Genomic DNA, 27,972 nt, shown 5'->3' with positions numbered 1-27,972 from the left:
CCGTATTTTCACTGGTGTCTTGCCGGACTACTTTCTTTTAAATTCTGCCAGTACACAAAATTTAAGGGGAAAGTCTTTCAAATTTGATCGCAAAAAAGAGAAAAATGTATATAATAAACAGAAAATTCAAGTTTTTTCTATAAATACATGATTTATTTTCATCTTGTGGCATGAAAATTACCATATTTCACTCGTGGCTACCGCCACTCATGAAATATTTATTTTCATACCACTCGATGAAAATAAATCATGTATTTATAAAAAACACTTGAATATCCTCTATATATTTCGCAGAGTGAACACCAGAAGGGCTTGTGTTCACAAGTTAATTAATCAATAAAAAGGCATTTTTCAGTCAGATAAAGTATACAAAAAGCGCTTCTTTTCCTGCATAAAATGCCATACATATGAATTATAACATGTCAAAAATTAAGCATATAGTACCTTTAAAACACGGATCGTGTATTAAAAAAACACACTTAAAATATTAAGACAATGCTGTGGATTTCTGAAACATTATATACAAAACAGTATGGCAGACACTTATCACAGACAGACAAATTAACTAGGGTCGTTAATAAAGGCTTGCGAAACAAAAAAATTACTATTTACAAAGTGGGAGAAAAATATCAATTTACATAATTCCAACAAAAATCAAATTGATTTACAAGTTGAAAAATGCCTCTATTTACTTTAGAATAACTATTACAATTTACATCAAATTTTCTAATTCTAATACATATATCTACACTTTGACCTAGTCTTCAAGATAAATATCTACACTTTGACCTAGTCTTCAAGATATTAAGTGTCTTGTTTTACAGAATGCAATTTCCAATCAATAAAGACATGTACAGTGATGTTGAAACATTTGTTTGACCTACATGTTGGCTTTCTTAAAGGACCAAAAAAATTGCTCTTTTAAAGGATTGGATACAACCCTGACCTATCAGCCACAGGGACCATAAATGTTATAACACTCACAAAAAAACCCATTTCATATCATATAATTTCTTTAAAGGTGCATGCCTCCAGATGAGCTAAACTATTTCAAAGAAATCAAGCTTGAGAAAAGTGCTCTAAGATTTTAAGACAAGAAACAAAATTCAAGTGATGATTTACATGTTTTTGTGCAATTATTGGCTGATTTTGCAGTCATTTTCACCATATTTCAACTGTGTGACTAAAGCTGTAAGGGCTATTTTTTCATATTTTGACCACTTTTGGGTATTTAACTTGGTTGTAAGTGCCATTAGCAATGCATTACTTTCTTTAATCACTTCACAATATTTCACTTTTAAATATATTTTTAATTTTTTTTTGAAATTTAGCATGAATCAGGAGGCATGCTGCTTTAAGACTTTCTTCAATAATTGATTCACAATTAGACAATAAAGACTAGCATCATCATATAAAATGTTCAGTTATATAATATGAAAAATATAATATATAAAATATGTTTTCAAATTACAGAAAGTATCTCTGTCAGAAAACTGTGATATAATCTGTTTCAAAATTATAATATAACCTATTTCAGACTTTATAATATAATCTGTTTTAGAATAATAAACCTATTTTAAGTTTTATAATATATAATCTGTTTCAAATTTACAATAAAGTCTGTTTTTGAAAATTATATTATAATATATTTCAGAATTATTATGATATAGTTATACAAAATGTATTTAAAAAATTTAACAAAGTCTGTTTCAAACTTAAAATATAGCCCGTTTCAAAATTTTAATAGTATCCATTTAAAAAAAAATACATTAAAGTCTCTTTCAAAATTTAAATATGTCCTGTTTCTAAAAATCATATTTTCATTTTAAACTTCAATGACAACCCTACACATTACTGCTCTATAGACAAAGTACACATATAAAGGCAGTATTTATTTTTATGTTCAATTCAAAAAATAAAAGAATCCCCTTAACAATCTACACCCCTACAGCTTACATAAAATGCCTAATTATCATCCAGGCTTAGTCCAGGTAAAAAAAAATCTTTTACAAAAAAAAAAAATGAATTTTTTTTCAAACATGCATTTTGATTTCAACATGCATTTTGAATTCAATCAAAATTTGAGTAAAATACTGGTGTCTTTTCATTGTTGGTTACCTTTTGTCATTATTTTTCAAAATCTCCAAGCCAAAGATACTATATCAAAATACCATATATAATAAAATTGTGTACAGACAGTAACTTGTGGACATTATAGATTAATATGGCTATATTTAAATAATGTACCTATAAATATACATGAAAATTTATATACACACAAATACCACTAAAATACACTTATAATTATATGAAATTGTGCAACGTATCAAATATTTTGGTAAAACATAAGAAAAAGAAAAAAATGGTTCCAATGTATCGAAATTCTTTTGCAAGAAATTTTATTCAAAAGTTTAGTTTTATCTATTTTAGTTATAAAAAGGTATTGATTTATGAAAATGAATACTGATTTTTTAATATATAAATGTTCTATTTTTCCCTAGTTTTTTTTTATTTTGAAACTTTTACAAGTACATGATAAAAGACCATTAAAAATGATACACACTAACAATTCAAAGTTACGATGAAATAAACAGAAAGAAGTATTACAAAAATTCTACATCACATTCTTTGAAACCATTTGAAATAATATAAGCCTAGACTGAACACAAGTTTACAATATCGAGAAATATTTTACAAGATACAATAAAAATAAAATCAGCCTCTCCAAAAGCGTGAAGAAATTTGTCTTACCTAATTATACCCGTAAAATCTAAAATCTACACTGGCGAACTCGAATCTACAAATACTGTGCCAAGATATTTCAATATATTTTGTGCAAGTGTGTGATTTTTATGCAGTCAAATTAGATGAATTTCATGCATAATATAATGAACGAAAGAACTATAGGTTCAAAACTGGAAGATTAATTTATTTTGTTCAAAACTGGTAGATTAAATTATTTCTAAAAACTATCTGGTGTAGATGTGTTTGCTTGCTACCTTTGCCGGAGTTGGTAAACTTTAAAGAGGCCTATGTGTTCAGTTAATTTATTTCCTCAGGAATTTTACTGTTGATCGAAATTCTAAACTTACAGGGAAATATCATTTCTTATTACCTCCCTTAACAACCTAATATCACTTGTTATATACCAAAAATCCAAGCAACCGGTAACAGTTCTATATCTTACTTTTGCCTACACTCGATAATTACTTCAGATATGTATTTTCTTATTTTGTTACTAATGTAACAATTTTTACTTAATTTTCATTCTTTAATTCTATCTTTTGCCTGTACGAAATATTGTCTCTTATTTTTACTTTTTTTAATTCTTACTTTTGTTCATATCCAATATTTAGTTTAAATTTTCCGACAGAAAAATGATCTTTTACATTTGGATATGAGATTACATTATTCTAAACTGACCCTGTTGTACTGAGGTCTGTCAAATAGACAATATTACAAACTGGCTCTTGATAAAATAACCACTTGACAACAACCAAAAATATATATAGATAATGTTATACATAAACTATTGTGTACAAATATATAAATTCTAAAACACACCTATACACTTAAAACCATCACTACACCAAAATATGTCTGTAAAATAAGCTTAACATCCCTCATATCATCTTAACTTACAATATGTTTTAGACAATAAGCTTAAACCCATGGTCTCATCTGTTTCTATAAGCTTAAACCTATTTTATCACATGAACTTATATAAAAATTTCTAAAAAATCCCTCATATCGTATAAACTTCCAAAAATTTAACATCTCCTGTTTCTTTGTCAATCCTTGATTTACATACTAAATCTAAAAGATAAGTAACCAAATAATATCATTAATGTGGAATTCAATGTATAATCTATTCCCACATGCATGTTAAAATGATTGTATCATATTGTAAATTTTAACTATCCTAAACTTTAACAAAGTGTTGTTCTTTAACTTTAACAACTCAGCACAATTAAGGTACACAAAACACCTTGAAAATGGTATCTCATAAATTCTTAGCCCTAAAATCTTACCTATATCCCTTAGATAAAAACATTGTGTCCAACTAACTATATATCTACAGTTTCAATCCCTTTTGTGAATATTTACAAATAATTATCTAACCAAATCTATGTTATATTTTATCAGAAAAAAAAAGTAAAAAAAATACATATATAATAAAATGCATAACGCACCTAAGAATTCCTCGACTCTCTTTCTATTCATAACAAATATCATCCTATAATTACACTGAAAACAAGGAGTTAAAAAAAAAAAAACTGGTATATAAAAAAACAGAAATCAACATATTTCCTTTATCATAACAGATAACACCATTAAAATCAAACTAATGGGTAGAAAATAACCACTTACCAACCGATATTATATTATTTTGATTTTTGTACATTACAAGGCACTGATAGTTGAATTGTTAAAAATGCCTAATTTTTAATTTTTGCATTTAATGCTTCTGTAAGATTTAATTCTATAATTATATACTTCCTCTAATGTTAAACATGTATGTAATCTTCGATGATAATTGCAAAATGACTAAGATCATAATTGTGTATGTTGTCAGTGTTTTTTTCTGCTTATATAACAGACTACGATAAAAAGCCTCTACCCAATTGAAATTTTCTGAAAAAATCATGCAGTATTCCCAAAAATCTGAAGTTAAACCTGCTTTTTTACTTCCAAAATTAGCATTTTTAGCTATTATTTTTCCAATTTAAGTGAGAAAAATCACTGGTTGTAAGAAACACTATCAAATCTTTGAACATCAAATGCTTTGATTATACCTATTATACTATATTGATGGCATAACAAATATATCATTTATAAAATCGTTCTTGATAACTGTCAATAATGTTTTGTTCTAAAATACAAATATCAGTCCGAAGCTTGTTCGATTGCTCACTCGCAGCTCACTGCCCATCAGAAATTTACAGACCATTACCGACATACATGTATGTCCACTACAGCAACAATGCCACTGTCAACAAGACATTCCCTATAAAACCATATATATTATCACACACATATATATTTATATAATATATGTAATAGAACATATACATGTAAAATTGTATACGACTAATAGGTCAGTCTTAATGCAAACATAAACAGAGCGTACTATAGTAAGTATATCCATATATCTAGATATAAGTATATATAGATATGCCTCTAGGAATGAATAAGAGATATTGGTACAAAAGCGTTTTGCCATCTACTTAACAAGAATAAAACACAGATATTAGCGTTAAGTTATCTATGAACTTTACACATATTGTGAAATTCTCTCTTTTTTCAATCCGCATGTTGAGCAATGTACAAATCTGCGACGTCTGCTACTCTACGTCCCCTTCCTGGAGAAGATCTATATCCACGTAGGGTTCCGACGGGGAGGGCTGGGGCGGGATCACTTGAATGGAGCCGTCAGCACCTTGTTGTTGTAGTACAGCGGGAGTGGGCGGGGCAGGCTGGTCGATGGCAATATCAGCCGAAGCCTCGGCGATGTTTGTAATAGATTTTGACTTGACGCACTGGAAATCTACATGTCGGCTCTTTGCCTCCTCCTTCTCCCAGGACATTCTCAGAAACACCCTCTGAACATAGTTGTAAATCACTGAAAGAAAAAACTCAGATATAAACAGTGTAACTATAAATGCTTCACAGTTTTCTTATAGATTATAAGCCAGCCCTAACAGGTCAATCGAATAAAGCGAGAGACTTGTAATCTCCACATTGTGGGTTTGATTCCCGGCCTGGCCTACTAGAATTACAAATCAAATCTTTAGGATGAGACTTTGAATCGAGGTCCCGTGTACGGGTGCTAAAAAACTTGGCATGTTAAAGAACCAGGAGAAGCTTCTGGAAATGGGGCAATCTTTATGTATCTCCTCCAAAATCTAAAATGAGTAATACTCTTCTTGAGGACCCATATGGGCTACCAGTGGCGAGTATAAATAAACGCAAATACATACACATAGATTATATACGTCATACAGTTATTTTCTTCATATTCAACAACATATAAGAACTTTCAAAATCTAAAAATGTTACAAATAGTAACATTTAAGTGAGTGTTCAAGTAAATTTTCTACTGTTTTTAAACCAAAAAGAAGTGATTACAGATAAAAATCTTTGATTCTCTAAAACTAACTTAATCTGGTACCAGTACTGAGGTAAAAGAATATTTTCCAAGTTAAACAGACATATAACAAACCTTCAGGTCGTCCACCTCGCCTTCTCCTTATCTTCTCCTTGTAAGTTGGGTAACCTATAATATAGAATTTGATGATCTTTACTGTCTACAATCAATACAATTCAATCAAATTTCTCATATTTAAATATTTAATTCACATTTTTTTGGGCCTGTCTTCAAACTGTATTATGACAAAATTACAAAGAAATTACATAATCCCGTTATCAACTCTACATCAAAACACAACATTAATATATTTGATTTATCCATATTTCAATGTATTATTAAATGATGCAATACTTTACCTTCAATTCCAATTTTGATCTTTTTCAGCCCTCTTTCTTTGAGGACTTGTTTCGCTACATCTCTATTTTCAATGTACTTAAAGAATCGGTGCATGTGTCCACTGTATATAACTGTAAAATAACAAATAATGTTAATAACAAGAGCTGTCAGTAAGACAACCTGCTTGATTCTTTTTAGTGCTTGATAGTTAAACACAAGCTTGGATAATGAGGTAAACAAGAGCCCGGATAAAGTAAAATATTCTAAGTTCAAACAGGACAATAATTCTGTCCAAATCTAAATCAGAGTTATTGGCCTTGGACAGTGACCTCTTATTATGCCCTCAAATAAGTGTGTAAAGTTTCAAGCCCTCCTATAGTTTTGAAGATCCCAAATTGAACACAAAATCTTAACTGAAGTGTGACTCTGACGCCTCGATGAGTACAACAGCTCATCCTTTTCTTTGAATAATTCAGCTAAAAATGTTATTCTCGCTTTATAAAGTATGATATCATTAAAGTTTTGTGGCCGTCACTCTGAGAAAAAGGCATATATTTAGTTTGCAAGAGATGAAAGATTTAAAACACTATATTGCCATTGTTCCATCAGAAGGTATCGAATTTTCTTTATACTTAAAATATTCTTGAGAAAGAAAAGAAAATCAATAGAGAGATGATGAATTTTTAACTTTGAATCATTACAACTTGACAAAGCATGATTTTTGGCTTGTTAAAACATTAAATCTCAAGTTGTTTTTTTTAATTTGTTTTCTCTACTTTGTAGGTGTATAAATTTGATAAAATGATCTTACTTTGTGGATTATCATCTCCCATTTGTGGTGGGTATTCCTCGTCCCAATCCACAATGTCATCATCGCATAGCACCACAATATGACACTCCCTATCTCCACGCTGTAACATTAACATATAACAGAACTGGGTAAAGTATTATCCTTACTGCATAAATGAAGTAAAAATTATCTTCAGAGTATCAAATGCCTAATTTTCTCTCCCCTCCCCCCACCAAGCCCTTTACTAAAACTTATCAAATATAATATGGCCAAAAATATAATTTGATAATTTTCAGTATTTAAATAAAATTGAACTTATAGGTAGGTACATACAGTAGATCAAAATCCAGATTATCTAATGTTTATTTATTAGCCCATAGCTCACTGGTCTACCCATGCAACCAGTGCAGAGTCAAAGGTCAGTCGGCATTGACTTTGTGTTGTCTGGTCAGGATCTACTCTGTTTGGTTTTCAATCAATACATTATTTTGAAATTTTTCTAGATTGAAAGATGTACAAGTACATGTAATTTAAAGTGTTTTTTGTGAAAACTTAACAAGCTTATAGATGATTGTCACATAGCAATCATTAACTTTCCTGATCCCAATTTCAAGGGTCATTTTCAATGCATCATATGCTTAAGACAATTCTACCATCTTCATGAAAACTGATAAAAATCTTTGACATATTGGTGCTAAATAATATTTTCCATTATATGTTTTAAAGATTTTGACTATTCACTTAAAGCAACAGGTTATACTGATTTTTTCATACTTTGTCAATTATATTATATTAATATAGAATACCGACTCCCAAAATGGCTGCACTTTTGGTAAAGGAGGTAAATAATGTAAATATCGGAAACTTTCTTAGGTTCACAAACATATAATGTGCCAGCTAAATATTATACTTCTCAATCCCACCCAAAAAAAGTTAATCCTTTGATAATTTTAGGTACAAAAATGTTTAACCCTTTGACTCTCATCACAGTAAACAATAAATACCTGTGCACACTCGCACATCTGTGGTAGAATCATCTCCTCTACAAACACCTGGAACTGTTGGCGAGCACCTTCATTAGATAACTCATGTAACAAAGATCCTGAAATATAAATAATAGCAGGTAAAGATTTGGGCTTAAAATATTCATCAATCTCTTATTATACATGTGACACAACATGGCATCCATTCCTGCACACACACATACAGACTAATAATATCTGTAATTGTATAAGTTTGTTTTAGGGATTAAACGATGATCGAGTATAATTGAAAATTGATCGTTTATAGAACAGATCAGCAATGATCGATTACAAAGTTTAATAATCGATTATCGGTTATTTATTTTCTTGCTGTTACTTAAGTGACTCACTGTATTATAACAACACTCTAAATTAAAGCCAGCTTTGGTTGAAACAATAATTTTCATTCAAATGAATATGAAAGCATACTGTTGACCATGGAGTTAATAGTTGACAGTGAGGCATTCTAGTTTAAAGATATACTACGCTCAAATTCGACATTAGAAATTATTTAGAATTGCTACACAGTCTATTTGTAAATATAAAATAAACATGTTTTGACTTCGCATTAAGAAGATATGTTATGCATAAAATTATTTAACACACTAAAGGTGGTAACAATATCAGGGCTCACGCTGTCAGTCGCCATAGTCGCCATTTGCGATTATCTTATAAGATTGGCGATTATATTTGCATTTTGGCTACAAAATCTGGCGATTATTTTTTACTTCCAACAGTGTTTATATAAGGTGTACAATCAATAAAGACTGCAATCCCCAATTAACACCTGAGCGGGGTAGATTTAATTGAGTGTCAACTTTTTTATCGGTCACGCATTGCTTACTAATTGCCCGAGGTGATAAAAATACACGCAGGTGATAAAAATACATTGGAGATGTAAAATTGTATAAGTACTTATAAGATATTGTTCCATTATAATAGCCATAAAAAATCCGCCAATAAGCTACAAAAATCGTCTTAAAATTGATAAACTGGATATTGAACAACCCAAAATTTACCGTAAATTGCAGTAATGGCAAATTTTGATTTTTTTCTTTTAAGCTGCTTGACTAAATCGCCAGTGGAAAACAATGATAAAATATTTAAAAAGTATTTACTATCAAACAACTATTTGCACAAAATCCAAAATTGTGAATATTCCTTCAGAAAGCAGAAAAAATCCGATTGTCACATATTTTCGCGACACCGATAATTTTGATATTTATTTAAAGGTGAAAATAAGCTATGTTCTGTTTAAAAATCTTTACTATTATGGCAGAAAATTTGTTTTACATTGGTGATGATGACATTTTTCAGTAAGTTATTCAGGAAAAGACTGCATTCTGTGAATTAGTTTGCAAGTGTTATTTCTATAGCTAGATCTACTCCAGTTTTATGTGAAATGTGGAAATTGACAGTGGTCTATAGCTAGAACAAACTAAAGAAATTGTCTGATAACAGCATTATGTAAAGTTATAATGAATCTTTAATATTATTGTTATACAGTAATTATACTATATAACATTTTTATTCTGTTCTATAATAATTAAAGTTGTGGTTCTATGTAAAAAAGGTAGTTCTGGCTTCCAAAACATTATAAGCCACTAATTTACATTTTTGTTTTTCATCTGATCACGTCATGTCATATTATATAAATGGGTACGATGAAAACCGTAAGCTATAAAAAAGGTAGTTAATATACACAGATGTATCAGTTTATTTGAAATCCTTATAAAACTGAAAAAGTTTTATATGTAATGTTTATTTAATCAACTGCTTATGTTGTTAATCGTGAATAGTCCGCTGAACTTTTGGCTATTATTTTTTTAAGCTAAAAATATTGGCTATTATTTTATTTGAGCCAGTGTGAGCCCTGAATATCAATATTTAGTGTCATTAAAAGAACCTGGCAGTTTTGATAAGAAATGACCAAATTAGCTTGTTCCCATACATAGTTTATTCATTCCTTTATTGGAATTGAGACATAATTTTAATTTTCATAGATTTTAAAGAATTTATTTGATTAAAACATTTTACTCAAGGATGAGCGTAGTATAACTTTAAACTAGTTTATTTCAGTTGATAAAGTGGTAGTTATACAAAATATAGGATATTAATGGAATTCTCAGAATATTAAAGCATGATATGTATATTGTACATATTTACTTTGTTTTTGTAAATGTTTTGATTATATAATCGTTGATTGATCGAAAAGGGTTGTTCAATTATTGTCGATGATCGATTATGATTTTTGTCCGATTAAGAAACCCTAGTTTGTATCGAAATATCAGTCCAGAGGGGACCCACCTATTCCAATCCGAACAAAAAACATGTAAGATATGTTTTCTTGCATATACTACCATATTCCATCATATTTCAAATTCTTAACCCCAATAAAACAATTATCCATGGAAATTTATGTCATTACACCCGTAACTATTTTCTAACAACTTCATTCATAATTGGGATATTATGTCATCTTAAGCATTAAATGACGTCATTTTAACATGGTTCAATGATAAAATGTGCTAAAATAACGCCATTGTATAGCTAGCAACTCATCTGGCACCTCACACCAGATGAAATGTCTGGCATTGGTAAAACTAATGGAAACACCAGTCTGATATGCAAGAAAAATCAAATTCAGCAAGGGAAACAAACAGAGAGACAGTACAAAAACAACATGCACCGCCACTCATTATTTTTCAAAGTTGGACATAAAAACAAACAAAACACATTAGGAGAAGTAATTATTATACTCACTAAGATTTTGACACTTGATTGTCATCGAATCGAAAGGTATGAGCAAGTAGTCACAAGCCTCTCTCAGCTCCTGTATTGATACATTAGGTGGGCATCGAATCACACCTTCACGGTAAAAGTCCTGAAATCATTCATTACCTGTGTACATTTTCTTACATAATATACAAATATTCTAAAACATTTTGTTCACTTAAGACTTTCTATATTGTTCTCTTAGACTACAATACTGAATTTTTCACTCATCAAGTAATTACTTGATAATTGGCCATTTTTTTCGAGTCACATTGACATTGTTAAGGTCATATGGCCACTTTCCAGCATTATTGGCAAAAGATCTCAGGTGCCCCTTTGTGCAGTATTTTAGGCAAGAGTAGCCAATAAGTACACTGGTAAGTTAGCTGGATAGCTTCTCCACATGAAAGAATGCAAAATCCATGGCAGGATTCCAACATATTATACCAGTGAGAGGCAAGTAGTTTGAATTCAGAATGTTCCCTGGGCAACAGAGGCCCCTGCATTGATTTAGCAACTTTGATATTTGTTAATGTTATATTACTTTTCTCATATTTAAACACTTTCTTTGCATTTTTTATAATTATGTTTGTTTATATTATATATGCTTTCACTGTTTGTGGCGAGACATGTAATTATGTTCATGCCTTCCTATGATATTGAATATGAATAATTAATATGCACACACTAACAAAGCTTTATAGTAAGCAATGTCACATACCAATATAGCTCTAAATACAGATGAAGAGAACCCCTCAGCCACCTCATACTCCCCTCTCTCATTGGGATGTGTGAAGTTATGCTCCATTGAAGATGTAAACATTCTGAAATTATATCATAAATCTAAAATCAAATTAAAGTACTTGACACTGTATATCTTTTAATAAAATTTCATTTTTAAGAATAGTACTGACAAGCTGGTGTCACAAAGCCCTTCTGACCTTCCTAAATCGTTCAATTGTAACCAGATTGTCTTATCATGGATGCCTAATTTATTATAATATCTAACCCAAACAATCCCTGAAATTGGACAAAGGACACTTCATTTCATAACAAGGCACACAAAATACTCCATTTAGCTAAAAAGCTGCTAATTCAAATCAAACCAGAAATATGCTAGCTAACATCTTTCCTTACTTGAACTCAATTCTAATATTTCAAAATCGCCTCCTAATAATTCTTGTCGTCAATAGTCTGTTGCAAGCAGACAGGAAGGTATTTTAGATCTCACAGGACAAAATGTGATTTCCATCCAAAAACTGAGAACTCACCTGCCCAACATGGTATTGGGATGTTGTCTAAACAATTCTGGGTCAACAACAAATCTTTTGCCATCAACGAGAAGGGTGATTCTCTCCCCAAGCCTGGGACTCGATGTGTCCCGAGGTTGTCCCATTACTGGCTTCTTGTTATTTAGAACCACAGCATTTTTACAATCTTCTGCAGGGTCATCCATGTATGGTTCATAATTTGAAGCACCATTTACCTGAAAAGACAATTTAAGTGTTCAAAAATGCTTTATTGTCTTGTTTGATTTAAACGGAAATACAATTTTTTTTTTAAATTACATTCACAAGTCTTCAACTTTTACAGCCTTTATATTATTTCTGTACCCTCAAGTATGTTGTAGTACTGATGCAACAATACCAGGGTATCACTAGCCATGAAATCCTAAGTGTCATTTTGACTTAGTTTTACCAACTACAAGGCCAAATCCCCATAATTTTAACAAAATTTGACCCTCCAGTTAAAATCAAGAGGGTTAAATCAGGCCTTTTGGAAATTCGAAGTCTCAAAGAGTCATTTCAAGTGTCAAACAGACATCCTGAATACTCTTTGAGAGTGACACTAGAATTTGATGTTGAAGGCAAAATAAAACAAAACTTTTTCCTTTCCTACAGCAGAGTACAAAGAATAAATTGGAATATAATTTCACTGAAAATATGATAATTATCAGTCTATCTAACTTATCAATAAAGATTTTTTTCACTTCTTTTAATAAAGTATTCCTTCACTGAAGATTAATTAATTTGAATTGACCCGGACATATTCTTTAAAGATTAAAACAGTAAATTTTAAAATCAAATTTAAGTTGGTTTCTTACAGGAAGATTTACTAAGAGGTTGACAGGCACTCTCTGTGATCTAGCCGAGCGTCCAGGAGTTGAGTTAACTGATGACACACTTACATCACCATCGTCATTACTAGAATTCTCAAAACTTGCAGATCTGGCACGATTTACAAGGCAGGGTTTTGACCGAGGGGCACCAAGAGAACTGAAAATAAACAAAAATATTTGAAGTTTACTCTTTAAACATCAAGAACAATACTCCAACGTCTCTGCTTCAAGTGCAAGGTTAGGGCGTGACTTATAAGGCAGGGTTTTAAAAGAGGGGCAACAAGAGAAAACTGACATTGTACAGAAATATTCGAAATTTACACATATAACATTTATAACAATATAAGCAGGACTCTGCCTAAAGTTCAGTATGCTAAGATTGCACATTTGTCATTCTGAATGTAAATTGCAGCAATGCTGACAGTTAAGTTTGAGTTTATTATAACAAACATGTTCCTTTTAAATACAGCAAAGATGGTTAAAAGCGAATAACTCAAACAACTTGAACATTATGCCTAGCAGTCTACCCATTTCTACTTTTATTTCTACATGGGATTCTAAATGAAATGACTTTTTCTACATAAAATCATTTTTAAAAGCAATAATTTTCAGTATTAAATACATGCACAATGTATTGCTGAACATGAAAATATTATTTACTTCTATTTTGTTGTATACGCACCTAGTACGCTTGATACAGGCTTTTCTTCTATCGTCAGTTTCTGAATAATAATCAGTATCACTGCTGTAGGTGTCGTATTCTTCAGCTCTCTTGTGAACCCGTCTATGTCGTGATGCCATGCTACACCAGTTTAAACCAATGTCTGCCTTCTATTATATCTCATCTCCTTCTAGCTAATAAGTTAACCTCAATTCTTAATCAAGATTAACTTTACCTGTTCAAATGAAATAAATATTACATTTTAAGTGCTGACAGAACTCAAAATACTTTCTGTAAAGAAGGGGACACAGGAAAGTTCTGCAATGAAATAAATAATTAAATTCCTAACTAAAAAAGTATAAAAAAAAGGGCGAAGTGTATCAAATCTTAATGAATTTATAATCACTTATTTGATAAAATTAAATGAAACAACATTTTTGTGATAGATGAATAGTCAATGAAAGCCATGTTTTACAAAATATAAAAAACAGTTTAAGAATGTTTTATGGAAGATAAATTTGGGAAATTTAACATTAACTTTTATTAATAAAACACTATCCACAAAATTGTAGTATCAAGTGCAGATGAAAGTCATTTCCCTTGATATCCCAATAGGATGGTAACTGGTACCATTTGTCATGGTTATACTTAACTGACCAGTTAAAAAGATAAATTTACAGATAGCTTTACAATTATGAAAATAGTGCAGCGTGTCAAAAAATCCAGATAACCTGTTATGATTTGAATTTAGATGCTATTCAGGGTTGTCATTAACATTTTTTGCAGAAGGTTTGTTTTGAACTTGAGGCGGTCATTTCTGTCTTTATCATGCATAACAAAGAGTGTTTTCTTAATTTTGAGGCAGCCCATAATGCATTTGAGACAAGCATTTTGGCCTCCTGCCGCCTCTTAATGACAACCCTGCTATTTATGACATTACTTTAATTTTCTTCTTCAAAATAAAATTATAAATAATCAATGTTTACAAAATGTATTATACTGTATCTGTAAACTTCAGGCAATACAAAATAGAATACTTCAGTTTGATTTCTAACTTTTAAAATACAACCATAGAACGCATAACTATCAAAAGGTGTACTGGTAGCTAAAGGGTGGTAGGTAAGAACATACAAGACATGCGTAGCAGTCCAGTAATGGATTAAAATAACATTCTTATAATAAACTATAGTTATCACTTGACATTCACTAAATAATTGATCTGATAAAATCGCTTGAAATAGCTTTTTATAATAAAAATTTAATTAGCAAGTGCTAAGCATCCAGCTAGCAAGATTTAAGAATTCTTGCAACTTTTTTTCAGCCTTGATTTTCAGTGCCAGCTAATGGCTTTATAAGTGTAGTTATTTTAGTTGCTATTTCCTTTCTTATGACCAAATCTCAACAGTCCATAGAAATTTCAATGATCAAGATCTAATTAAATATATGTAATTTATAATTGTTTAATTTTAATATCCATTTGTATTTTCATTCAAAAACTTTCAATCATCACAGCTTTAAAAAATTACAATACATCAACCGCTATAGTAAGAATTTATATAACTTTGTGTTATGCTTCTTTTCCATTAGCCATATAATGATATATAGGGTTCTCACTAGGACTTTAAAACATGGAGTCCATGGACTCCCAACCATGAAAAAGTTGGAGTCCAAAAGCGCGTCGCAATTAATATGTTTACAGATTAGTCATTCAATGCTCACAATAGCATTGCTGATATTTTGAATCTTCAAAAGACTTCCAAAGTTTATAGTTATTCAAAAGAAACTCTGAACAACATAGTATAATTATTGTTTTGTTGTTAATATTTATTATGAAATTATCTTATTATAATGCATCAACACATGGAAATCGTTTTTTGTTGGTTTTTTTTTTCACTTTTATACCAAATTAAATTTTATTCTGACTCTAAAGACAAAAAGTTTATATTTGTAAAAAAAAACGTTAATGTATACAGGCAGCGTTTAGCGGAATGAATAGGAGAATCGTGTACAGCTTCACACAGTGTGTAAGAGATTCATCAGATCGACATTATTTTAGCAAATATCTTTAAAAGGGGGCAAATTGAAATTCGATATTTAAAGATTTAATGTTGATTAAATATTAAAGGAACAATTCATTCGCATGTTTGGCTTGGAAACCGAGAATTTTTGCGAAATTTTAGGGTTTCTGGCGAACGTGAAATCGCCGATGTTCGGGACCAATTTTCGGATAGAATCTAAATATCAACGAAAAGCGTATGTGTATTTTGGTTTGTTGTCCTGGCATTTCGGCAATTAAATTCTTAATACTCTTATAAAAAGTTTTTGCAAGAATGAAACTTAAGCAAAATTGTGCGTAGAAAATGCCGAAAATATTCGACAATCATTCAAAATTACACTCATTTGTAATTTGAGAAAACAGTCTTTAAACTTGCGGCGTAAATAGTCGATAGTTTTATCCTTTTGTCGGTAAAATTTGCTAATTTCCAATCAACTGTTGATCAAAGATATAAAATTATCACCTCGTGTTATATCTGGTAATTACATGTACTATACAGCGCGTGTCTGATCACTATTGCGTGATAATGATCGGAAGCGTTATCGCTGATTGGCTAATCGCTTCACGGGTCGATGTGCATAGGACCGCCTACCTATAGACTGACACGCGCTGACGCATTTGTGTATTTGCGGTTGTAAACAATCGGTAATGTTTATGCGTCCCCAGGCAAAATTAAGCGTACGTGGAATCCTTGCTCTGAAATATTTGCGTCCAGCTGTAATAAACATGCGTACCGGGACGCCGAAATAAGCGTCCCCGAGAACCCTGTATATACTGTGATGCAAAATGAGATATGCTTGTAAATCTACTTAAGAAATAATATTGGTCTGAGCGGTGTTTGTTTGTTTTTGGGTTTTACGTCACATCGACACAGTATAGGTCATATTGCGACGTTCAAGCTTTACTGGTGGAGGAAGACCTCAGGTGCCCTTCCGTGCATTATTTCAGGCACGAACAGGCACCTGAGTAGAACCACCAACGTTCCGTTAGCTAGCTGGATAGCTTCCTCACATGAAAGAATCCAAAGTCCCTGTCGGGATTCGAACCCACAGCGGTGAGGGGCAAGTGGTTTGAAGTCAACGACCTTAACCACTCGGTTATCAGTTTTTTTAACACCAGTTTGGAGAATTTTGATGCATAGTAATTGACCATGATGGCGGTATAGCTAGGACTTTTGGCTAGAAGTCAAAGGAATGCATATCTAGTGGATAGAAGCTTGTCACTTATAAATTATTTCCAAAGCAATTTCTATTAAAATTTAGTCAGATCGACAAATTTAGACAGTAAAACTGATCCATGACATAATCCTTTATTAAACAGTTGCAAGTGTAATTTGATCAAAGTAAATAACTAACATATTATATTCAATACAAACTGTGCAATAACATGGAATTTAAAAAATGCAAAAAAAAACAAAGCATGCAAACAACAACAACAAATTGATTTGTCAAATTTCAGAATTTTCAAGAAGTTCTAGGAAAAACATGATGTCATAGCCTAACTAGACAATGAATGCTGCATTTTTCTACATGTTTCCATAATCAACAAGGTTAAATTCAAATACATTTCGCCAAAGATTGAGGTTTTTAATCCAATGTTTTTTATTTTTTGTTATTACGCACCATTTTAGTTGAAGGATTGTGGGTAATTTTGTATTTTCTGCATGGTGTGAAACTTAGTAAATCGATTTAGGTTCAACACTACTAAATATTTAGGTTTCTCGGTATTATTATATATCATTGATCCAGATAGAATATGTTAAACAATATGAAAAACAATCATGTATTTCAAGCGTAAGACATCTACTATGCAAACATAATAACTTAATCTTTTAATTAGTATTTCACGTTGGATATGTATTAAAAAATCTGGATAAAGTGTGATCCCTTGGAAGCATTAACAATGACAAAATATGATAAACAAGATCATCAAGGAAAGGCGGCGTTCAACGAACGCAGCCCCCACCCGAGCCAGTGGCAAGGAGCCCAGGAGGACCCCAAACAAAAACAGGGAAGGGCATAAGGCAGAGTACGGGCAGGCAAACCACTACCTAAGAATAAGTAATTAGAAACTGATAAGGAACTAAAAGAAAACAAATAAATGATTGAATATTAGGCCCATAAAGTCAAAAGGCATAGGGGAAGGGGACACGAGACCCGGGGAGGAAGGAGATATAAATAGAATAAATAAAACATAGGGGCAAAGGGGAAGATACTTACCGTAGACGAGAAAACAACAAGAGACACAAAAGTGTCACCGAAACAGTATCAAACAACATAGACAAACATCTGAGGAACACAGAGGGGCACCGCCTTGGAACGGTCAGCAGCATAAATACTGCTGGGGAGTTTAAACCGGTTAATGGTGCACCAAACCTCGATCTTAGCCCCACCATGTTCCTATAAACAAGACAGTGTAAATAAAATGAATCCCCGCCAAGTGAAATTCTAACAGTTGTTATGGTTACAAAAGATTAAATAAGTAAAACACTAATTAAAATGATCATGTAGAAACATATAAAAGTAAACCCAATGACTATTACAAAAGTACTCGATGTCTTTAAGGAAGACAGAGCAACAAGAAAATCACCTACAAGGGCCCGACGAAGCAAGACAGAAGACAAACATTAAGGCAATTCAGTCCCAAAGGGCTTTAAGAACTGTCCATCATAGAGTCTCCCACTTGGTCCGTCAGATGTAATCAAAAGAGGAAAGCGTAGCGTCCAACTGTAAATGTGTTGAACACTAAGCATGCGGTATGTCTTAAAATAGTAGGGTCATAACCCCTTTTAATAAAACGTTTAATTAATTTAGTAAACACAACAGATAAATTACAATGACCTAAGATCTTACGAAGTTTGTAAACAACATCCCCGTAAAAGTCAGGCTGGCTAATCCCTTGTCGCAGAAGTGTTTTTAGATCACTATTGAATTTTGAAATTAAATCAAAGTTACGATTGTAAAATTTTGTAAAATATTTACGTAATTTATAATAGCGGTAGCCCTGTTTGAGTAGCTTACCGGTAATGAAAATATTTCGCTCGTTAAAATCCTTTACGTGGCTACAAGCCCTAGCGAATCTAATTAACTGAGATATATAAACCCCGTAAGATGTTGCATGCGGTACGTCTCCATCCAAATAAGGATAATTTACTATACTAAAATCAAAGTCATCTCTTTTATCATAGATTTTCGTGTGAATAGAATTGTTTTTGATAGTGATATGAAGATCCAAAAATGATGTAGTTAAATTTCAAGAATTTGTTTTATTAAGTTGTAGCTCAGTAGGATAAATTTTAGACACCATTTGATCAAAATAAGAATTATCTAAATTAAAAATGTCATCAAGGTATCTGGAAGTGTTATTAAATGCTGATATAACCTCTTGTTGTGTATTCTCAGAGAGACTCAACATAAAATCTCTTTCATAGCAATATAAAAACAAATCGGCGACCAGGGGTGCACAATTAGTACCCATAGGTATTCCTATTATTTGTTTGAATAGGGTATTACCAAACCTGACATAAATATTGTCTAAAAGAAAAGAGAGTGCTCTACAAACTTCGTCACAGGTCCACATAGTATACTGTTTTACAATACAGTTTGTAAAGAAGGCTTTTTGAGAGTTACATGCAAGAAATGTAACTTTTTCCCGTGCAAAGGTTTTCTGAATAAGGGAAATTAGTTTATCATGAATTAAATTATGTGGCAGTGTAGTGTAAAGAGTAGAAAAATCGTATGTACTGAAGACTTGCTTTAAGACATTTCAAAAAGGATATATTACTCAGTACAGCTTTTCACTATTTTTGTACCAGCAGACAAGGCGGTTAAGAGCGATACTCAATATTCAACACTTAATAGTGCTTTTATCAAATCAAATCAAATCAAATCAAAATTTATTTATTGTTGGTATATATATAACATTTTACAAAACATAAGCTATGTATAGCTTTTGACCGACATACATGCATATAAACATAAAACTCATAAAAGAAGCACATTATGATAATCTTTTAAAAGAAAGACAAATGGTAAAAAACAAGTTAAATTAATGGTTATACTATAATGTGGGATGTAGACACTAAATGTAATAGTTTAAAGTAAAATAATAATAAGCAATAAATAATATTGACATGCTAGGGATAACATTTAAATTACTGTAATATAAGTGAATATATAATATATATCTAGATAAAAAATGCGGAACATATTAGCTCATACATAAAATAAGATTAAATTAAAAGTTGGATTCTGCTGATCTTGTCCCAGGCCTAAGGACTGTTATAAAACAAAGAAAATAAGATATTGAAAATGAAAAGGATCACAAAAGTGTGACCACTAAATAGGTTTTAAAAAGAAAAATCCCCAACTCAAATTTGGCAAGAAGTGATCAGCAGCCTCCTCACAAGCTGGCAATAAGCAAACAAAATTCAAACACACTGGAAAAACAAAATAAACATTTATGTTGAGAATATTAACAAAATTTAAGCCAAATGTGATACAAGCAACTTTAAAGATACATGTAGGTATACAGCAAAACAAAAGAAATCAGGCAGGAAACAAGACTGAAGATGGAGCTAAACTATAATGCAGGTTTATAGACAGAATTAGTACATGAGCAACTCTCTCCATTCCATGCACCAATTAAATTTAAGTTTTGAATTGGTCATAATTCACTTACAGTCTGAGGTGTTGGGGAAGTGAATTCCATAGTTTAGGTGCATATATAGGAACGAACACACGTTTATTTAAATTATTTGAACAGGAATAAAGAATATACAACATGCCAGATAAAATAATATGAAATTAAGTTATATATTCTCAAAATAATTCATCGATAATGGTCTCTTAATAGACTATAATTAATTAGCGCAGTATATAGTGATAAATCTACAAGTACTCTAATTACATGTTACTGTTCCATAGAATAAAAAGTATCTGCCATAATATTTGTGATTATATATTTCATAAATTCATAAAAAATGCGTATGTGCGTATCAAATTAAATTTTATAGGCCTATCAGTGTCCTTGATCGATATATATCATACGTTGTAAATTAAATAGTGAATAAAGTTATCCTGGTGTGACCAAAGATAATTATTTAGGACAATAAATTAATGTTAATGTTTTTATTTTATTTTTTCTTAATATGAACAATGCTATTTTTGTTTTAAGAGTTTATTACCCATTTGACATATGTATCGTTCAAAGTAACATATGGAGTACTTATGCTATGCTTTCATGACTGTTCTGCTAGGCGCTGTATCCCAAATATTTTTTACGCTCAATATAATAATATATGTACTTTGTTAAAAATACATTTATGAATAAACATTTTCGAACGCTTACAAAGATCCATGCATATTGCTATACAGTATTTTTAACTCGCATTTTTTTCTACTAGGTCAAAATGTAGTACACGTACGTTGTACATAATAAACTTTGCATATTAACAGAAAATATTATAAATAATTGATTTAAGCCGTTTTATTACTCCATATTATTCCAAAATTTACGAATGGTTCCTTATAGGGGAAATACTTTGAAATATATACATGTTTTGCTAAAATATTTAGCCTTGTATTCCACGATTACCATATATGGTAAACGACTTGTTTATCGACCGTCTATAAAAAGATCTGACGGACAGGTATACATGTACTAAATTTCCCAGGGTAGTTATTCGCGTTTACTGAATCATTTGAGTGGTGGACGTTAAAGTGTTGACTAGCATAAAGGTAAAATTTATTATCTCATTAAATTTCGTTTTCTATTATTAGTTTCTAATTATATTTTACGTTTTTTTTGCATATCACTAAATTGCACTATATATTTATAACAAGTATACTCTATTTTTAGTTACACTTACTTCAGGGTTTAATGCTGGTTTGTTTAACCTATTATGTAAAATTGATCAAAATTTTAACTTTTGGTTAAGGCAGTTGCACACTAAACTATATAGTAGAGATAGATCACGTGAGCAGCTTGTATACTGACTGATAAAAAGAGTATGCTCTTCTTAATTATATGTTTATAATTTTCTTAACCAGTCAAACGTAAACGTCCAATAACAACAACATGTACATTATCTCTAACATTTATTTACGCTATTCGCTAAATAAAGTACATGAAGCTTCATCAGAATAGAACGGGCGTTACGTCATATAAACATTTGAGGCTTTTCTACATTTTTAATGTATAGATCTATCTTCAAAATCAAGATTTGTATTACCTCGACATGATATTTATTATCAATATGTGCTTAATGCAAATAAAATTATTCAGCACGCTCGTTGACTTGAAAAATAGTTATTGAATCGATCACACTTAAAAAAGAATGCAATGAAGTATCTAGATTCACTTAATTATAATATCACACACTCATTAAAACAAATTACAAATTGTTCATGGCATGATCTTGTTTATTGATTATAACATGTATGATTTGTGTTTTTATTTCTGAAAGATCGAGCAGTTTGCAGTGTTTAGATGCACAATTGCCTGGTTACGCAAGATTTAGGTTAACATACCCTTGGGAACAGTTTACATTTCTGCATGGTAGTCAAATAATGTGACGTTTTGTGATAGATTCTGAGATAATTTTTAAATCTAAAAATCTACAATAATAGCCAGAGAGGCATTTTGATAACCTAACGAACACTGAGGAAATCCAGTCAGCTTGCCAAAATAACCTTTAGATATTTTTAGAAATTATCAACACTCCTGGAATGCTACCTAGCTTGAATATACAAATGTGTACATACCGTCTGCATATGTTTTTTATTATTGAGCCGTGTCACGACAAAACCAACATAGTGGGTTTACGACCAGCATGGATCCAGACCAGCCTGCGCATACGCGCAGTCTGATCAGGATCCATTCTGTTCGCTATCAATTTCTCTACTAGTTATAGGGTTTGTAAGCGAACAGCATGGATCCTGATCAGACTGCGCGGATGCGCAGGCTGGTCTGGATCCATGCTGGTCGCAAACCCACTATGTTGTTTTTGTCGTGACGCGGCTCAATTATGTTTTTATATGTGTTTTGTAGAATTCAAAGATGTCAGAATGGATTAAAACTGAACGTGGTTGGGTATTACGACAATTAGAGTATGTAGAATATGCAGCGATGCAGGAACAGAAAATTAATGCAAAGTAATTACTATAGTTATATATTATTATTACTTATATATTGAGTCCAACTATTTCATTTTTTAAATGATAAAACAATACTATTTTTAACGATCTAATGGAAATAAGCTATCTTTTCAGAAATTATTTCCTATATTAATCTACAAGATGAAGTTGATGTTATGGCTAATGAGGCATATTGCAATATTGAATTTTAGTGATGGTGCAATAATTCCAGTAGTTTGACATTGATTTTGTTTTTCATGTGATGATGATGATGATGATGATAAAGATGAAGATGATGATGATAAAGATGATGATGATGAAATTACGCAAGAGATGTCAATATTGAAACATTTTCATCTAACCAATAGACGATAAAATGTCAACATAATAATTTTCTTTTATATATAGGGTAGTTCCGGCTTGTAACCGCGAGGTCAGCTGCTCGCGTAATGTTATGGTCAGCGGCACTAAAGGAAACCGGAAACTGTCCGTCTGTGTGTCAGAGTTTATAGAATATATGGAACTGATGTCTGCGATATTTGACGTTCGCAAAAAGGAATATCTTAATGATGTAAGTTGTTTTATCACAAATTAACGTAAAGTTATTAAAAGTAACGAAAACTGGACTGTTATTATACACCGAAATATGAAAAATATGCAAAAGACGCTGATAAGAAAATATTAAACGATTTAAACGGCTGAAATGGAGCGACGTAATCTTGAGAGAAATAGATTTCCAGGTTAGGGCATCGTCATTGGATGAAAAAAAATGTAGGACAAAGACGTAAAATGTTATTTTTTATGAAAATCATCTTGCAGAACCGTAATCTTCACAATAGTTATATATTTTTGCGTAAATGAGTGTGGCGCTGTTATATGTCGCAACGACACTAAATGTCGCACTTGCCGCCTTAAGTCGCACTAGGCCGCTAAATGTTGCATCTCAAAAAAAAGTAAACATAGTTATTCAATTCAATATTTAACATGTGAACAATATTTACGAAATACAATTGGGACTGGGCTTTTAAATATCGCAATTATGACGTCATTTGTCGCCCTATTTGTTATTACCAGTTACAACTAAATAGGATTTTCACTCGGACAAAATACTAATATCAGCTTTGTAACTCTTATATAGTGAATAAAATAACTTTATTTTCTTGTAGTTAATGGGATTACTGATGACAAAAGGTCTTAGTAAAGTAAGTGGCTGCGCTCAAAGGCAAATCTTCAAAATTCTAGAGGCCATTGTCAATGAAGGTAAGTGTGTGTGAGACCTAGATTTTAATGTTTCCGCACGTGGTACACTTTGCATGCAATCGATTATACCATTAGGATGTACCTCCTCTATTCTAAGAGAGAGTCTAACGTACCATTAACCTTTAACTGTGTGACGTAAAAGGCACTACAATGCTAGTAACTTTCTCATGGCACAAACTGATTTTCAAAGGTGCATGTATTAGATCTCCATATACATATTTACATTTTATTCTAATGATGGCAATTAAACGTGGAATTGTGTCCAGTATTTCAGATGTAATAATTCAATTTGTCACAAAATGATTATAATAATTATAATACTGCACGTTTGTAACGTCGCTTTTCATTGGATAACCGGGCCATTTATAAATATAAATTATATAGACGGCTTCTTTAAATAATGAAGCAATTTCATGCTTTCCTCTAGAAAAGGAAGTTTGCTGTATAATAAATTCGTTATAAAGATTTTGATAGGTTATATGGATTTATATTAACGGTTCTCTCGCCTGGCGACACGGATTTATACAAACAGCCGTTTATATAGGGCCATATAACCTGATAACAACATGATAAGTCTAGGTGGCCCTAGCATATTCCGTTGAGTAAAAATAAACTTCTGTATTACAGCAATGCATACAGAAACGAACGTTGTCCCTGTGAAAAAGTTACTGGTTTGTACTATGAAATCCATGACTGATCAAACTGAAGAACGAATAGGCTCGAAATCCCTCTGGAACAGACATATAAAGACTGTGGCAAATATAAGCACGAAGATGGACCAGTACACTGTGTCAGAGGTAAGCATTAATTAAATGAATAGAAAATGAGAAATTACTACATGTACCAGAAACGCGTCAAAGTTAAGACAATGTCACTGTTGCAGTATATATAATGACTACAGAGTAACATTCTTATGGTGTTTAAAATGCTAAATAAAATTAAGAGTAGGAACTGTGAAATCATCAAAGCCATTTAGATTTTGTAAAGTTAAAGCCCCTAGATTAAAATAATGAGTCTCTTGTATGGTTGCTCATAACCAGTTTGATTTGTCAAGTGATTCGCTGAAGGTTTGCTTTATATCCACGGCCATTTTAATTGAATTGATAGGATGAGTATCTTGCCATAGACAAATCAACGGCTGCCACTCTCGGCGCCATTTTGATTTTTGGGGCCGCAAGGTTCAAGGAAGATGATATTTAATGACGCTTTAATATTAAGCGAATAACAGCCAATTTAATACATGTATATACATTTGATAAAAATCGTTATGACAGCTGAATCTTCGACACACAGCCATGGTTAAAACACGATGCTTGTTATTTCAGAGAGTTGAAGATGGGCTGCCAACGCTTACAGACCTGCCTAAAGAATGCATTCGTGAGATAATGCTGAGACTTACCGACCACAAAGACATTATAAACCTTGGTACAAACATTTATATACCAAAATTACATAATATTAAAATGGTCCTCACTTGTTTATAGCGTACTCGGATATCGCGAACACTCCGTTATGACGAATACTTCTTCTACGTTCCAACTTTCCTTGTTCTGTACCTTATTTTTAAATCATTGTTTATAGGACCCCTGCTTCATGCATTTACCTTTGTAAGAATCTGTAGCAAAGTGTGAAAATCGATTTTATTACATATAAGTTTCAATTCAAATATCTTTTTGGATCACAGAGATGCCTTTTACCTGCTTTTGTCATTTGTTTTACCTTTTTATAGTACATTTGTCTTATTTTTGTTGCAATTCTTTACGTACATGTTTTTGATGGGTTTTTTTTTGTCTTTTTTTTAATAAATTCCCATCACCATTATACTTATATGGGAGAGAGATAAAGTTAACCTTTCAAACTAGCCAGTTGAGTAGTTTTCTGATCTGTTTTGACATAATTCATTTTATCTACAATATACCATTATTTTCAAACAAAATGCTGAGGAAATTATAATTTGATTATATTTTTCTACCCATGGGTTTATTTGTTGATTGTTTATACCTTTTCAGGAAAGACGTGTTCCGATTTATATTACATGACTCAAGATAGCTCTATATGGCAGAAACTCGTGCAGTACCATTTCACGGAGAAACAAATGTACACATTCATAGAAGATACAGAATACATTGACACCAGTGCATCAGTTTGGCAACAATTACATGCCAAATGCTCAAAGTAAGTAAATTGTTATATTGCAATATTTGCATTTATAATGACCTACATATATAACTAACAGTTAAACAAGTTATTTTGACTTTCGCGTTCGTTGTCCCCTTAAATTTATAGTAATTTAACTAATCTTGTTTCTTGGCCGAAAGCTTACCACTACCTCCAAAAATTGGCATCTGAAAACTGAATTCGATAGAACCTAGAACAAAAAAGATATTTTAATGCCAGGTAGGACTTGCAAGTTGTAAAAGCCTTTTTGAACTTTGCGTAGATCAATCGTTCTTTTATGAATCGTACATGTATTGCATTAAATATTTTCACACTTTCTTTCAGAAAATATGGTTTAAAGAAGAAATACACAGACCAGTTGGTTATCTGCTCGGCGTGTAAAACTTTGCATTGGATGGTATGAAGCATTTCAAAATTTAAAATATCAAGTTATCCTTTTTAAACTGCGAAAATTGATAGTACCGGCTTTACCTACTGTGTTATAACGTGTTGTCATATTGTCCTGTTTATCCAGTAGCAAACCTTTTTTTCGTATATCCTCTTTCCGTGTGAGACGGAAGCCTGTATGTGGCACCGAAATAAAAAGATGATAAATATCCAGTAAATATCCAGACCATTTGTGTACTTATTTTTGTCATATTATTTTTACTTAGTTATTTCGTCCTTATATTATATATATTTTATATGATATTATCTAAGGCAAAAACACTTAATTAATCTACTCGTGAATATAATTTTAACCTCAAGATGGTGTTCCATACAGTTCTTTTTATTTACGATAGTATTTTGTTTATTCTAACGATAATTCATAATTGGTCTATTTTTTCAGATGAATTCTCATATTTGCTGGAGCTCAGATCAAGATGTAGAGGGCGTTTATTTGGAGCCAATCAGTCCTAAAGAAATCTTCTCCATATTTTTTGGTACCCCACGTTCTTGGGGTGAAATTTATCAATAAAGTTTTTACTGGGGGTGTGTGTGCACAAACTATCAAAGAACATACTGAATGTTGTAAATAGAGACAATAATGTGACTATCACGAGCTACATAGACACAGTCCCTGTTTTAATCCTAACACTGGTAAAACCTTGACCCTCTCACGTCTAGTTTTGTTAAGTAGGTTAAGCTTTCCAAATACAGTAAATGTAGATATTCTGGAGTGTATTTTGGAGCGGAAGAGTCGGACGTAGGCGAAGAAGAAATATGAAGTATACCAGTCTTTGTGCAATAGTGCCACTGCATACTTTTATCAGTAGATTTTTTTTATCTAAAAGTATGAACGTCAAATGTTACATGCACCATGCTTATTGAATTGATTGTTTAATATACAAAACACAATATTGTTCACATTCACTGCATACTTTTACTGTTATTTAAGTTCATCTTGTACAAAAAGATAGGGCAAGTTTACATGAACATGTAATTTATTTCTTTTAATGCTTCTGTTGTTGTTGTCATTATTGTTGTTGTTCATATATAAGTCACACT

At 31.6% G+C, this 27,972-nt stretch overlaps 2 protein-coding genes across 4 annotated transcripts; one reads left to right on the top strand and one right to left on the bottom strand.

Annotated features, from left to right (window-relative positions):
- Positions 1-347: 347 nt before the first annotated feature.
- On the bottom strand, positions 348-17,570 carry LOC132732480 (BTB/POZ domain-containing protein 10-like). Of its 3 annotated transcripts, XR_009626053.1 has the most exons (12): positions 17,533-17,570; positions 13,876-14,089; positions 13,179-13,350; positions 12,346-12,560; positions 11,796-11,898; positions 11,063-11,183; positions 8,282-8,379; positions 7,299-7,398; positions 6,508-6,618; positions 6,224-6,277; positions 790-5,623; positions 348-757 (listed from the first exon to the last, which is right to left on the bottom strand). XR_009626053.1 is itself a non-coding variant. In XM_060718913.1 (11 exons), the coding sequence occupies exons 2-11, from the start codon at positions 13,992-13,994 to the stop codon at positions 5,346-5,348; spliced, it is 1,371 nt and encodes a 456-aa protein (XP_060574896.1). In that variant the 5' UTR covers positions 13,995-14,089; positions 17,533-17,570; the 3' UTR covers positions 348-5,345. The 3 variants fall into 3 exon arrangements, 2 of the variants coding, with proteins under 2 accessions (XP_060574896.1, XP_060574897.1); XM_060718913.1 differs by having other exon boundaries at positions 348-5,623; XM_060718914.1 differs by having other exon boundaries at positions 348-5,623; positions 13,876-14,083; positions 17,533-17,561.
- Positions 17,571-21,499: 3,929 nt separating this feature from the next.
- LOC132732479 (F-box only protein 25-like) lies at positions 21,500-27,972 on the top strand. The gene is made up of 9 exons (XM_060718912.1): positions 21,500-21,648; positions 22,961-23,064; positions 23,455-23,617; positions 24,213-24,306; positions 24,934-25,103; positions 25,632-25,731; positions 26,316-26,481; positions 26,809-26,881; positions 27,314-27,972. Exons 2-9 carry the CDS (start codon positions 22,970-22,972, stop codon positions 27,440-27,442), a joined length of 990 nt encoding a protein of 329 aa, XP_060574895.1. The 5' UTR covers positions 21,500-21,648; positions 22,961-22,969; the 3' UTR covers positions 27,443-27,972.

Source organism: Ruditapes philippinarum, unplaced genomic scaffold, assembly GCF_026571515.1.
Source record: "Ruditapes philippinarum isolate M1 unplaced genomic scaffold, ASM2657151v2 ctg269_1_1_1_1, whole genome shotgun sequence".
Lineage (NCBI taxonomy): Eukaryota > Metazoa > Mollusca > Bivalvia > Venerida > Veneridae > Ruditapes > Ruditapes philippinarum.
This window is presented reverse-complemented; position numbering and strand designations above follow the sequence as displayed.

What these genes read in the sequence shown, in the direction of transcription:
- LOC132732480 (XM_060718913.1), bottom strand. Translation starts at nt 13,994, where the DNA reads ATGGCATCACGACATAGACGGGTTCACAAGAGAGCTGAAGAATACGAC. An exon ending in CCCAATACCATGTTGGGCAG is followed by an intron (nt 11,899 to 12,345) that starts GTGAGTTCTCAG and finishes ATATAATTTCAG; the next exon opens with AATGTTTACATCTTCAATGG. An exon ending in AGATGTGCGAGTGTGCACAG is followed by an intron (nt 7,399 to 8,281) that starts GTATTTATTGTT and finishes TTAATGTTACAG; the next exon opens with CGTGGAGATAGGGAGTGTCA.
- LOC132732479 (XM_060718912.1), top strand. Translation starts at nt 22,970, where the DNA reads ATGTCAGAATGGATTAAAACTGAACGTGGTTGGGTATTACGACAATTA. An exon ending in GAACAGAAAATTAATGCAAA is followed by an intron (nt 23,065 to 23,454) that starts GTAATTACTATA and finishes TTTTATATATAG; the next exon opens with GGTAGTTCCGGCTTGTAACC. An exon ending in AAAAGGAATATCTTAATGAT is followed by an intron (nt 23,618 to 24,212) that starts GTAAGTTGTTTT and finishes ATTTTCTTGTAG; the next exon opens with TTAATGGGATTACTGATGAC.